General features: G+C 38.6%; 2 protein-coding genes across 4 annotated transcripts; one reads left to right on the top strand and one right to left on the bottom strand.

The window, feature by feature from the left end:
• Positions 1-1,136: 1,136 nt before the first annotated feature.
• abhd2b (abhydrolase domain containing 2, acylglycerol lipase b) lies at positions 1,137-9,110 on the top strand. Of its 3 annotated transcripts, none has more exons than XM_026918289.3 (11): positions 1,137-1,294; positions 2,024-2,084; positions 2,182-2,401; positions 2,653-2,828; positions 4,445-4,612; positions 4,945-5,128; positions 5,261-5,353; positions 6,239-6,340; positions 6,678-6,747; positions 6,896-6,980; positions 8,443-9,110. In XM_026918289.3, exons 3-11 carry the CDS (start codon positions 2,190-2,192, stop codon positions 8,643-8,645), a joined length of 1,293 nt encoding a protein of 430 aa, XP_026774090.1. In that variant the 5' UTR covers positions 1,137-1,294; positions 2,024-2,084; positions 2,182-2,189; the 3' UTR covers positions 8,646-9,110. The 3 variants fall into 3 exon arrangements, with proteins under 3 accessions (XP_026774090.1, XP_026774091.1, XP_034161881.1); XM_026918290.3 differs by lacking the exon at positions 8,443-9,110 and adding an exon at positions 8,075-8,323; XM_034305990.2 differs by lacking the exon at positions 2,024-2,084 and having other exon boundaries at positions 1,138-1,294.
• A 139-nt stretch (positions 9,111-9,249) lies between these two features.
• Positions 9,250-13,595, bottom strand: rlbp1b (retinaldehyde binding protein 1b). Its single transcript, XM_026918431.3, has 8 exons — positions 13,529-13,595; positions 13,031-13,074; positions 12,320-12,448; positions 11,959-12,163; positions 11,594-11,772; positions 11,277-11,435; positions 10,438-10,548; positions 9,250-10,319 (listed from the first exon to the last, which is right to left on the bottom strand). Exons 2-8 carry the CDS (start codon positions 13,040-13,042, stop codon positions 10,191-10,193), a joined length of 924 nt encoding a protein of 307 aa, XP_026774232.1. The 5' UTR covers positions 13,043-13,074; positions 13,529-13,595; the 3' UTR covers positions 9,250-10,190.
• Between the last annotated feature and the right edge of the window lie 525 nt (positions 13,596-14,120).

Raw genomic sequence — 14,120 nt, 5'->3', positions numbered from 1 at the left:
GGAGAGACATAATGTGCATGCAGGGCTGCACTACAATTTAGTGCATAATGAAATTTGGTCAGTAATAAAAAATAGGTCATTAATGTCACTCCAGGCTCTCTGGCTGAGAGTCTTTTAAATGGCCGTCCTCATTCAATTGAGCCAATCTCACTTGATTTGGTTGAATATAAAGTGAGTCTGATTGTCCTCCAACGGAGCCTCTTTATCTCTAATAATATAATGGATACTGGCTAGGAGAAAATCCTGGGGCTGGATCTTGTGTCGTCAACCATCTGGGATTGCACTGAGAAGACTTCTCCAGCTAACAGCTTTTGGTTCCCTGAACGTTCTGGGAACGTTAGTTTATGATTATAAAAAATGAAACCTAAAAATAACCAAAAGAGAATGTTCTGTATAGGTTCTCTTTAGGTTGTTTAAAAAAAAAAAAAAAAACTCCCTGCAACGTTCTGGGAAGGTTAGTTTTTGGTAATAAAAAAATAACAATAAATAAATAAAAGACAGAGAGAGAACGTTCCTAGAACGTTATTATTTGGTTCCCAAAAGAATAACCAAATGGGAACCATATGCTGATGTTAGGGGAACCTTCTGTGTTTGCTGGGTTTCCAGGCGGACGTGTCCTGGCAAGGGAAAGTCGGAAATTGTGATGATACATAAGAAGTTGGGATGATTTTACACTCCAGTTTCGATAATTTACAGATGACCTTCCAACATATTTCAGTAAATGGCGAATAAACTCATATCATGTGGAACGTTTGTAGACGGTTCAAAATAGCTGTGGAGCAATTTCAGCTCTTTGCCTCCACCTTGTGGTCACTATCCTTTAATGCATGTCGTAGAAATTAATCAGGAGTGCTGTCTTTTCATTGACAGAGGTAGGAAATACTGAGCATAGCAACAAATGGGCTGCAGTCAGTAACTGTAAATCTATATGGTGGTGTAGAATGTGGGAATAAGATGGATGAATCCATCTTCACCTTATAAACTGCCCAATGAGTGTATAGTGCCCTGTCTGGAAGTCATCCTTTACCACCTGTAACCTGGAGTGCTTTACCTGGGAAATAGGATGCCATTGTGGCTTCAGCCAATCACTGTTCAAGACGTAGCAGTAGCTCTGCTCCAATCAGAGACGCCAGGCAGTTGCTAGGCAACCGTAAGGATGCCTCTCTGCAGTTGAGCAGTGTGCTAGTATTAAGTTTGAGTCTTGCATTACTGAAGACGAAGCAGGCGTCCTGTAATTAAAAAAAAAAAGTTTCACTAGGACTGTGCTGGCTCAGATCTCTGAGATCTCTAACCGGTGCGTACTGATTTCATTCATTTACTTTAATCCATGTTGTCTGTGAAGGTTTAGATCATTTTGAATGTCTAGTACTCAAAATGTCAGACTTCTAGACTTTAATCATAGACATGTGTCATCACTGGGGCACTGTGTGAACTGTGTAACTACTAGTCTGTTAGACTTTAATCCTTTTTTATTATCAATTATACAAGCCATCAATTTATGTATGCACTTCTGCATATCTCAAGCTTAACCAGTAGAGCTTGATGACCCATGAAGAACAAACTTGATTCAGTAAAAATGGGATAAATAAATGGGATAAAGCCTTACTTTTCACTTATAGCCTCACTGCAGGATGAGGGCTTAAGGGATAGATTTAATGAGATGACTTAAGACATGGATCTAAACCGTATCACTTAAGAAGTGTTGCAGAGGATCTGCAACCATCAAGGACTAAACTAATTTTAACTAATTTTAAAGCTCTAAATAGCCGAAATTCTTTAATAGCACTTGTCAGATCTAACAAAGAAAAAAAATTTAATGACTGAGAGAGTGCCTGTAAGGACACTTTGACAGGTGAGATGGGTTCAGTAAATGTAGTTACAGACAAAGCAGCATTACTTTTCACTTATAGCCTGCAGGATGAGAGTGAAGGCTTAAGACACAGATTTAACACAAGCAAACAACTGATATTTTTTTGCAAGTGTTACGGGATATGGGTCACAACACAATACAACCTTTTTTCAGAACTAAATATTACCACTTAAGAAGTGTAGCTGAGGACCTGCAACATATTTGCAACCATCAGGTACATTTCAAAACTTTTTACAAGTCACCTAAATGTAAGTTCTTTAGTGGCAAATGTAAGCTTTAACAAAGAAAAAAATTTGTAATATGATTGACAGGTTTCATCATGAATGTCCATGTGGAAAGAAATGCCCAGACCCTCAGACCAGAGATGCCAGCTGTCTTTGATGGCATGAAGCTGGCTGCAGTAGCCACTGTGCTCTACATCATAGTGCGCTGCCTCAACCTAACAAGTCCCTCAGCAGCTCCTAAAATCACCTGTCGGAATACACCTCTTAATCACTACCTGCTCAAGTCCTGCTCTATTCTAACCAAAGAGTGAGTCTTCACATGTATTGCATATATTCATCCTATACGTAGTTGATCCTTTGATGTTTAGATGATACTTTGGAGCAACTTGACCACGAAGTTGCTCTAGTTTCCGTAATGTCAGAAACTAGAGCAACTTGGTTAAGTTAGGGTAAGGAAAGGCTATCAGATGAAATCAAACCCATGACCTTTAGCCAACCTTTTGGCAACTACAGTCTGATACACTCTACATCTACAATAATATATGTATGTGTTTGCAGGTACGTTCCACCATTACTGTGGGGTAAGAGTGGACATTTTCAAACTGCGCTCTATGGAAAGATGGGTCGGGTGTACTCTCCTCATCCCTGCGGCATGCGTGTGTATCTTCCAATGCATGATGGTGCTACTGCCACATTTGACCTTTTTGAGCCCCTTGGTGATCATGTAACGGGTGGTAAGTTTATTTATTTAAATAGTATCAAATGCATACCATACAGTGTTCTGGTAGATTACCAGATCTACCAGATAGACTAGGCCTTGGGTCGAATGAATATTTTTAGGGACGGTTTTAACATCCTCAAAAGTTCAGAGGGTATGTGAGGGTACAAGCACAATGCTGAGAATTTATCATGCCTGTTGGTACACACTAGTTCTTGCCCTCATTTCAAACAAAAAGTGCCTATGCAAACATTACTAATATACAAAAAGATGGCAATTTATTCGGTATGGCAATTGAGTAGCGTGTTAAACCTCCTCTGGCTTTCAGAACAGCATAAATTCAGCAGGGATTCGAAAAGGTGTTGTGCATTTCGCACTTGCTGCAAATTAGACAGGTGAACAATCTAGGTGTGAATAGACCTTTCTACCTCATTCTAAAGCTGCATAATAGGCTAGAGATCCAGGGACTGTGGATGAAAATTCACTGTCAAATTCCTGGAATCATTTTGTAACAAGACTTCCTTTGTGACATGGTGCATTATTATGCTGGAAATGTCCATTTATGTGTGAATAACCTGTAGCCATGAAGGGATTATTCTCAGTGCAGATGCTCTGCCCACAAGTCACAAAGTGTTTGATATCTTTTGTACACTTTTCTGTTCTCAAGGTTCAGAATCTGATTGACTCTCCACCTTTCATTGCGTGTTTGTCGAGGGGCTAGTGGAGAAGGTCTATGGTTGGCCATCTGCCATGTCAGTCAGATTGCCTCTTTCTGTGAAAGTTGGCAGTTCTTGGCTATGTTTCTGTAGCAAATGCTAGAGGTCTGGCTTGCAAGACTGTGAAGGGTTTATCTTATTCAGCAACCATTTTAAGATACGTTGTGGCGTTCATATGTTTTTCACGGGTAACAGGGGTGCTACTATATGTCAGGCAGTCATTCTCCAGACCATCACACTGCCACCACTGGTCTCCACCCCAAATCGAATGACTTCATGAATTCTGATCCTTCCATAAGCATGATGCAAAAGGAACCTGGATTCACCTGACCAGACACTCCTCAATGGTCCAGTTGTTCCTGGACCCTCTGTAGGCATGCTTTCCTCTTCTTCACTGCTAACTCAAAATGGTCTTTGCCTGTTGGAGCTCATTTGAGGCAAAGTTAGATAATGAGGCATTCTGAGATGACATTTTGCACACTGATTTTGAACAATTCTTCCCATTTTCCTTTTTGCATCATTCTCAGTGCATTGTTGAAGCGTAAAAAGCCAACAACTGCTGAGAAAATGCTAAAACTGGCACCAACTGATTGCAATGCTCAAAATTACTGAGGTCACAAAAGGCTCAGTTAAAAATAAAAACAGTAAAACACTGCATGCCTGATGCATACCACACAACACAGCTGCATGACGAATAATTTGTTGGATTGTACAGTTTATATGAAGGTGGCAGTAAACCTAAAAAACTTTCAACTTGCTGTATTACACCTATATATACTCAGTTAAAGTGGTCAATGATTTTAAAGGGCTATAAACTGCCAATCATCAAGTTCAGGTGTGTTAAGAGGGACAATGAGAGACATAATGGAGACCTGTGCTGCACATGGCTAACTGCTTGTGTGCTGTATGCTCACAGATGACATAACCATGGTGATCTGCCCAGGGATCGGTAACCACAGTGAGAAGCATTATATCCGTACCTTTGTGGATTACTCCCAGAAGCAGGGCTACAGATGTGCTGTGCTTAACCACCTGGGAGCCTTGCCAAACATTGAACTCACCTCCCCACGGATGTTCACCTATGGTAAGACCGGTATTGGTGTAATGACATACCTTGCCGTAGGAAACAACTGTTTGGCAAGCTTTTACACCTATTTCATCATTACGTTGGTGGACTGGCATTCTTTTTTGTCTGGGTGCCTGGCTATTTAATATATGCAATTCCTCTGTCCGAAATGTTTGGGAAGGTAGTGATGTAACACTCTAGTAATAGGACTAGCAGTCTTTATTTATTTTACCATATATAGTTATCACACAGAGAAGAAAATTCTAGCTATTATGAACACTTCTTTTTTTTTTTTTACACAGCTAAGTCATTCCCATTTTTGGATATCTCAATCTATCTCTGTGCCACAGGCTGTACCTGGGAGTTTTCAGCCATGGTGAGCTACATCAAACGTACATTCCCCCAGACCTGGCTTATCGTAGTGGGCTTCAGTCTAGGTGGGAACATTGTGTGTAAGTTTCTGGGAGAGAACCAAGCCAATCAGGACAAGGTGCTGTGCTGTGTCAGTGTCTGTCAGGGCTATTGTGCGCAGAGGTCAGTTTTAATTCTTATACTGCATTCCACATTGTTCTCTGTTTAAGGAAACAATATGACTCAGTTTTCATCTGAGTTACTGTTTAGTTCATTTTATATTATTGTTCTGTTTTTTGTTTTGTTTTGTTTCAGGGCCCATGAAACATTTCTACAGTGGGACCAATGCAGGAGAATTTATAACTTCTTCATGGCTGACAATATGAAAAAGATCATCCTGTCCCACAAGTATGCATTCATAATTAAGGAATAAAAAATAAGAGTGCATGCTCTTATAGAAAAATAAACAACAGGGGGTTAGTATGAAGCGGCCTGAAACGAAACAGAGTTACTGTTATCACACTAAAGTTGATTATTTTGCTAGGACAGTACTTTCTAATGTGTTTTATTCCTCTTATCCCACAGCAGTTTGACAACATTTACTAGTTTTATTTAATAAAGACTGATATTTCATCCTTTTTGTCAGTTTACAGTTACATTTAATGTTGTCACACATCCATGACGCAAGCTAGTTCCTGTTATCACTTAGGCGATAACAGCTATAAACAGTGATTTCCCCTTGACCCTCTCTTTTTTCTTTCTCTTTAAGTTAATAAAAAAAACTACACACCTTGTCATGTTACAGAGAAATCACAAATGGCAGATCCCTCCATTCTGAAGACTTGCATCAAACAACGTAAAGTTATAACTTTACCTCTGACGATTTGAAAGCACCGACACTGGAAACTCCTCTTAAATAAATGTTTCCTTACAGAAGTCTTTGCTATATCAACCATTATACATTTTCTTTGTTAAATAACAACACATTTTCAAATTTTGTTTATTATTAGTCATTGATTATGTTTAGCATCTGCCATACAAGTCCCTGTGAGTTAGCTGATACTATAGAAATCATAACATATTAGAACAAGCACATTAATTTATACCTTGCAGCTGACACTACTATCTGAGCCATGCTGTTATAGAAAATTAATCACATTCTGACAAATCAAATTTGAGAATTCAATAGTGCTGTACTATAATGAAGCATAATAACTGCTAAGTGTAACTGTTCTAGACACTGAATATGATTGGAAGCATGCATAGAAGTAATGTTAGTGTGTTCACTTGCAGAAAAAGCTTGTTTGGACCACAGTCTGGCAAACTGGACTTTGGAGATTTAAGATGTCTCTACATGGCGACTTCTCTTACTCAGATTGATGACTGCATTATGAGGTACAATTTGATTAAAGCCAGTTTAATTACATTTTTTTTTCAATATGTGTTTCGAATGCATTGGTGTCCTTTTGTGTTTTATGTGTTTGTGTCAGTTGTAGCTGTACAGAATATTTGAAGTTAGTCTTCTGCAAGAACAGCTTTACAGTAAGGGGATGATTTACTAAAGCACTTGGAACAAGGAAAATTCCTTTGCTGACATATTATTGGGATATTCATGATCCATTCATGTTCGTATCATGTCAAGAAAATCTGCCAAAGGCATAGCTGTGACCGAGCCATAGTGTCCCCCCTTCACATTGTGTACGCTACTATCTGTCCACTTGTTTTTCCTCAGAAAGTTCCATGGTCATAATTCTTTAAAGGAATTCTATGAGAAAGAAAGCTGTGTACATTACATTCACAATGTAAGTAAGATGTATTATTAAAAAGAGATCGTAGTAGTTCTACTCAGAATTATTGCAAGTAATTTAAATGGCACAACAATAATGCACAACAATGCAATGCAATAAAGCACAACAATAATGCTTATGTAATTTATCTTGCCCCTGTCAGGTTAATGTTCCTCTTCTCGTGATTAATTCATCAGATGACCCTCTTGTCCATGAGTCTCTTCTGAACATACCTCACACCTTAGCAGGTAATGCTTCCACAAATTCATTAATTAATAAGAAAAAGTTATATGTGTCTCCTATAACATTCATATTTAAAAATAAAAAATGTATAACTTTTAAACAAGCATGACATATATTCCAATGGCGAAATCCATGAATGCAGAAAGTAATCAGTACTCTAGGTTTAAGGCTAATTCCAAAAGCACAGAATATTTATTTCAGTCAGAATTGTACCAGTATAAAAAGTGTAAAGTGTATGACAGCCCTTTTTTCCCCCACACTCCATTAGAGAAACCCAGTCTCCAAACTCAGACTGTAAACCGTGTGTGTTGCGTAAGCTCTGTGCTCAGACACTGGTGCTGAATTTTTCAGGGCCATGTGATCCATTTGCCCCTGTGTGATTATTTATTAGATGGTACGCACGGTACGCCCTTCCCTTCTCCACAACAGATCTTATCAGTCATTCAGCTACAGTGTGCACTGAGATCAGATTATGTCTTGTCTGCATGTCCCACAGGAATTCACTGTGACTTAAAGTATTTATTGTGGGTGGAATGATTATCATTTCAATGGACATCATGTACTTTCTATTCCCTGAGAACAGGCAATTTTTTTGCAGACAGACCTCTTTATCTGTAAAATAAAATCCCCCGTGTCATATACTTAAGCTCCTCTTATTACTTTTAGAGCAGCACAGGTGCTGATTTAGATTTTAATTTACTTATAACTTCAACTGAAGAATTCACAAAAGCATTCTAAAAAATAAGCTCTCATGTACACATTTACTGACACCCCAACACCTGCCTTTAGACTTTTATTATAAGTGAGTTTTGAGTAAAAGTGAGGGTTTTCGTGTTTTTTTTTTTTTTTCAGTACAGGAAATGTAGTGAAATTATCATCAGATGTGGTAGATAGATGTTAGGGTTAGAAATGATGGAATAATCCTAGAGAGAAGAGAACCTAATTATTGAGCAGCAGGTGTTGATGATGATGCCCTTGAAGGATTCACCTGAGTACCTTTTCTCCAGAGGGCAGCTTTTCAAATCTAATGCTCTGCTTGGTGCAGACTGAGTGTGGAGAGATGACAGGAAGTTTCAGAGTGTGTGTTTTTTCACCACAGGGCCAACTGTCATGGTGCAGCTCTTATCTCTCATTCAGCGTGCCTTTTGTCAGCGGCTCCATATGGCTCTGTAATCACATGTTCACCTACTTCCATCCTGTATAGAGGACAGCTGTGACACTCAGGGCAATCCTTGTTTTGGCTAGAAAGAGATAGCTGCTCTCCAGATCAGGTGGTTTGAATGGAGCCTTGATGGGTCTCTGTCAGCAAACTGAAAGACAAGAAAGACTTGGGGATCTAGGATAAATTGTAAAGCCAAGACCTGTGATTATACCCTCTTTAATCAAAGAGAAACCTACAGTATTACAGTATTTTATGTAGTATTTGGCATGTACATACTAATGCTATACCACTTTTGATCCCCATAGAACAAAAAGAGAATGTAATCTTTGTGCTGACTGAGCACGGAGGGCACATGGGCTTCTTTGAGGGCACCATGCTCTTCCCTCAGCCTCTTACCTGGATGGACAAAGTCATCATCAGCTATGCTAATGCCATCTGCCAGAGGAAGAAGGAACACCCGCAGGACCACCAAGCCATGGACTGTACAGAACTCAAAGGCAAAGCTTAACAAAGGCAAAAGTCAATAGCAAGCATGCTCCTCTTTTCACTCATAAGTGTAACTCAAATGCATTCAATGGCTGATTCACTTGTCTGAGTGTATACTGAACACAAAGCAAAAAACAGTCTCATGGAGACACATATCTCTGTAACCAACAGAATTTCTATACAATACTTGTTCTCTCACTGCAACTATACAATAGGTTTACTAAGGGAGCTTGTTTCTGGTACTGAAGTGAGCATAAGTCTATAAATGATCAGAAATGGAAGTGCATTAAAAAAAATAATTGCATCCTTCATTTTTGTTGATAAGATGGAAACATTACACAGTGACTCAATGTTTAAAAAATGGACACATTCAGCAGAAGGAGGATTTGTGTTTGCACTCTGACCACTAGTTTATCATGCTGTCTTACGCACTGATGAGATTGCTGCAGTCACTATTTGCTGGCTGGTAATGAGAAACTGATTCTGATATGGCAAGCTGGATCTCTATGGGGGTAAAATTCAGTTTACATGCTTTCCTCTGTGGGACAGTGTCACCCTCCGGTGGCTGCAGCTGAATGTAAAGGATTTCACTTAATATGCCACAGTGCTGTTGAATTTTTGCTGTAATGTAATTTATAACAGAAACAAACTTATTTTGTGGACTTCCCACAACATTAAATGTAACTAAAAATGGATAAAAAAGTATGTGTCATTCTTTAATAAATAAAACAGTTATTGTTGGCAAATTGCTGTGGTATAAGAGGAACTGCACTTCAGGACATGTTGTTATTAACTTTGGGATTGTAACAGTAACTCTATATCATCACAGCACCCCGTTGTTGATTACTTTCCTATAACAGCACGTCCTGTCATGTTTTATTCTTTGCATAGAGCAAGAAATGTGGATTAAAGTGTATTGATTTTTGACTCAGAATGTTAAGTGGATAATAAGATAGGGTCAAAATTTTGTGCTGATGTACATTTTGTTACTTACAGAAATGACAGTTCAAAAAGTACCATATGACAGTTGAGTTTTTTTTTCTTGAATATGATTACAATCTACATCATTCAGCAATAAATCAAACTAAGTGGATAGTTAAATGCATCAAGCATCTTTGACCATCCCAAGTCCTTTACATTGATACATAGATCTTGATGTAAATATGGCTATATATTCTTGCAGATTAAACTGTTAATATCTTATTATGCTATGAAACAAGCTTAATAATGGTGTGTACACCAGGTACACAAATATATTGTTAAAAATGTTCATGCAAAGTAAACTATTTTTAAACATTTTTTTTTGTCCTTACTTTAAAATGATGTAATACCTCAGCACAGATATGACATAATTACCTCATTCCCTCAGGCCAATTTTTTCAACAGTCATAACATAGGACATTTTATGTAATCAGATTATTTTTTTTGCCACAGCAGTATGTCATTTCACACTGTCTAGTCCACATGGGATATCACTTACAAACACATTTTCACACACTTATTCTGTATGCTATAATACTAAAACATACACAATGACTACAGAAGAATTTCATGACAGTTGTGTTTTTCAGTCAAAAAGTTTTGCTGCTGTTGCCTTGCCGTCATAGCTGGGACCCTTCCCTTCAAACTCTGCAGGCAGGATTTCAGCATCAAACTCCTTGTAGTAGCTCTCCAGTTCATCTCCATGGACAAACACCTTCAGACACATAAAACAGGCAAAATGCTCAGTCAGACTCAGGTGTCCTTTCCAGTGCAATCCTAACAGTGTTATTATACTAAGATGAGCACTTTTGTTGGGATCTTCAGGCACTCACCCTCTCCAGGAGTTTGCTCTTCAACAATGGTTTGACCACATTATAGGTGGTAGTGAAATACCAGGGCTGGTGGATGAAGTGCACTGCTTTGAAGCGAGCAGGAAAAGAGTCCTGGCCAAGGGAAGAGATGTAGCATTAGATTTCAGAAATTTTGATGATGTTGACTCCTAATCCTCCTAATCCAAACATAATCTCAGTCTTGATTTAATGGAAAACTCCACCCTGAAACACATTAAATATATTTATATTGAAATATTTGAGATGTGATTAGTGATTATGGTGCTAATTTGTTGGTTATTGCTCAATTTTAGTTATTCCCATGAGAAGATAGCAGTTATTTGCCACACTGACATCACAGGGGGATATTTCTAGTCAGGTTTTGCTGTTAGCTCCTAAAAACAAAAGAACAAGGCCTTCTTTTCTCACTCACCATTTTCTATTGTTTCCTTGTTTCTATTTTCTAAAGCGAGAAAGAACTAAAGCGCCAATGCGTCACTTTCTTTAGGTAGAGATGAAACAAGGGCTAAATCCCACTAGGGATTTGCAGGTTTTTGAACAGCATTGTGGGTAATGTAGGAAACCATTAATCTAAGTGAAAGTATATCAACATGTCAATGAAAGAAGAACTAAAAAATTAAACTCAGAAATCCATTAAAAATTAAGTCTTGGATGCTTTTGAAGATTCATATGCAAGTCCTTCAGGGTGGATTTTTCCTTTAACAGAAAAAGGTAGAGCAATGAGGGATGTACATATGTTTTATAAAATGGATCTACAATATTTAAAGTACTTGATTCCTGAAGTTGTGTAAATTCAATATGTGGCATGTTCTGAAAATTACCTGCAACATGTCTACCATTTTCTTCAGTTCTGCGGGCTTGATACCGGATGCCTGCTGCATGCTGAAGCCTTTAAAGTTCTCAATGATGCAGAAGCCATTGATCTGAGTCTCCTCATTCTCCAGCAACTTCTCCAGGATCACACAGTAAGCTCTGATGATCTACATTAAAGAGCTGTAGTTTTATATGTCTCTAATGTCACTTTCATAACAATAATAAAACCCGAACACGAAGATGGCAAATGTACAACATTTAAGCTGAGTCATTTTAATACTCACCCCGTTTCCTAAAAATGAGAAACTTCTAAGTTAATTCTCACCTCATCAAAGGTGATCTCTTCATAGTCCCAGTTCTCTATGTTGAAGAGCAGCACTACACGGCCATGTTTGTCTCTGCTAGAGAGGATCCCTGGGTAACCGGCTTCAATGGTGCTGCGTACAGCCTCTGGGCTTAAGTTCTCAAAGAGCTCAGGGTAATCTCGTCTGAAGCGAACATAACCTAAAGCAAAGCAACAGTTCTATTTATCAGTGTGATCAGGAAGTACATTCAAGTAGCACAGTATGCTTTTGCTCTACCATTTCTGACTACATAAACACCTTTAGACACTGTAAACTGCTGACTACAGAGGACTGTGAATGTTACTGTGAATGGCCTTTACATGAACTGTTAGGATTGTCTTCTCACCCTTCATGAGCTCAAAAGCCCTGTTCACATCATACTTTCTGGCCCGAATGAACCTAACAAGCACAGCATCAGGTTTCTCAATAAACGTTTCCTGCACTGCTTTGGCCAGGTCATCTCCACTGTCCGCCTTCTCTTTAATGATGTCCTTCAGTTCCTTCACCGCTGACACTCTTTTCTCCTCTGTCTCATTCAGCTCATCTTTAGCCTACAATGACCAGTAAATAATACAGTGGTATATAAAACAACAGCTGCAATGGAAATATAAAGAAATAATAAAATAGGTGATGGATATAATATCTCTCATGTAGATAACTGATACTGACATAGTGGTTTAACCAGTGCCATGGGTCTGTAAACACACCTTCTGCACAGTGTGGTCAGGGAGCTTGGCACAAGGTCCAAACACTGGCCCATGGTCTTTGACTGTAAGACGCTCCAATTTGGCCCTAAGCGTCTGCTCTTCCTCTGACACCATGCGGAACGTTCCACCCTGCACAAAGACACCAGCTCTGAAAAACACATTAATCCAAAGCTCTTGTTCTCCTGAGGAGCTGGCCCAAATAATGAGTGCAGCTGTGAGGAAACACTAAGCTGGCTCACATGAATTCAGTAGAGCCTGGTTAAAAAAAATGAAAACTATTCGGAGCTAGAAGTCTCAACCTGGTATTCAGAGCTGGGAATATTTGCTTACTATACTATACTATACTATACTATACTATACTATACTATACTATACTATACTCTCCATGTGAATGGAGACAGTTGAGAATGAAGATATCTCAGAGTTAAAAAAAAAACAAAAAACATTTAATTGACTGCATGAAGACAATGGAAATCCAAGAGTTAGCTTAGGTGGGATTAAAGTAGGAAGCGGTTTCTAATGTCAACAAGCTCACATTGAGTCTTTTTAGAACAATAATGCTGTATACATCATTATAATGTAAACTTATCCTGATGCTCAGCCCTATTATTTTCTAAAGTTAATTGAACCCCACTGTCCCTAAGCATGTGGTGTTTAGTATGTTGTATAAGGAGAGCGAGGAACAATAAAGAAAAATCCATATGTACTTACAACAATAGCCATTGATCCAGAAGATCAGTACAGTCTTGAGAAAACTGGAAGAAATACCAGGATAGAATCTTAAGAATGATCTTATTGTACCTATTAACAAAATATTTTTCAGTATTCATTAAAAATAATCAAACCTATATAGAGGTCTCTTTGTATTCCTGTGCATTTATGACATGAACGCAGACTGATTAGCTTTTCTCACTCACAACAAATCCATACATATCCACCCTGATGCATCTTCAATATAAACTTCTTTTCAACGCAATTCTCAAACACTTCAAATCTTATAACCAAACTGATCATTCTCAGCCTGTTGGCCCATTAACAAATATTCATACTCTCATCCAATTCTCACTCATCAGTGACAAACAACTTCTTATTCAAGTCATTAGAAGAAATTCCAATGCACTGTAGCAGCAAAATCCAGCACACAAAACCTAAACACTTTATAATAGAAGCACAAAGCTTATTGCAGGCCAAAGCTTTCTCCTGATTTACCTCACACGATGCCGTGCAGCTCCAGGGTTCGTCACCAACACAGTAGTGAGGACAGATTTTGCCGTCTTTGGCCATTTGTAGTGGTTCCCCCTCCCTCTGGATTAACACCGCCACACAGGATTACATGGAGCAGACTTTACGTTAATTAGAACAAAAATATTTGGAGGAAAGAAGAATGAGTGACCACTAGTCATAAGTTGCACAATTACATTGAACCAAGGATGGCTTGATATACCCAAATCCTAATGTGAACTACCACAACCAGAAGCCTCAAGAAAAGGGGCTTGAGATGATTTTGCCCTTTTCTGCTAATATGGAACTCGTTCATTCTTTCATCTTCAGAAAATATTTTATGCTGGTCAGGGTCACAACGGATCCCATGCTCAATGGGATGTCGGTCTATAGCAGGGCACTACAGACACACATTCACCTAGGGGCAAACACACATTCATCTAGTTCATCTAGGGGCAAACTAAAGTAGCCAATCTATCTATCGACATGGTTTTTGGAGGTAGGAGATATAGGTATAAAATGTGAAACTAAAGGATTGAACTCTGGATTTTGGAGCTGTGAGGTACCACTGAGGCTCAAC

This window comes from Pangasianodon hypophthalmus, chromosome 7, assembly GCF_027358585.1.
Source record: "Pangasianodon hypophthalmus isolate fPanHyp1 chromosome 7, fPanHyp1.pri, whole genome shotgun sequence".
Taxonomy (NCBI): Eukaryota; Metazoa; Chordata; class Actinopteri; order Siluriformes; family Pangasiidae; genus Pangasianodon; species Pangasianodon hypophthalmus.
This window is presented reverse-complemented; position numbering and strand designations above follow the sequence as displayed.

Bases quoted from the DNA above. Each gene is read 5' to 3' on its own strand.
- abhd2b (XM_026918289.3), top strand. From the start codon at position 2,190: ATGAATGTCCATGTGGAAAGAAATGCCCAGACCCTCAGACCAGAGATG. The intron at 6,341-6,677 runs GTACAATTTGAT...GTTTTTCCTCAG, and splicing joins ATTGATGACTGCATTATGAG to AAAGTTCCATGGTCATAATT. The intron at 6,748-6,895 runs GTAAGTAAGATG...TGCCCCTGTCAG, and splicing joins GTGTACATTACATTCACAAT to GTTAATGTTCCTCTTCTCGT.
- rlbp1b (XM_026918431.3), bottom strand. The intron at 12,164-12,319 runs GTGTGTTTACAG...TGGTCATTGTAG, and splicing joins CTGACCACACTGTGCAGAAG to GCTAAAGATGAGCTGAATGA. The intron at 11,773-11,958 runs GTGAGAAGACAA...GCTTTGCTTTAG, and splicing joins GGCTTTTGAGCTCATGAAGG to GTTATGTTCGCTTCAGACGA.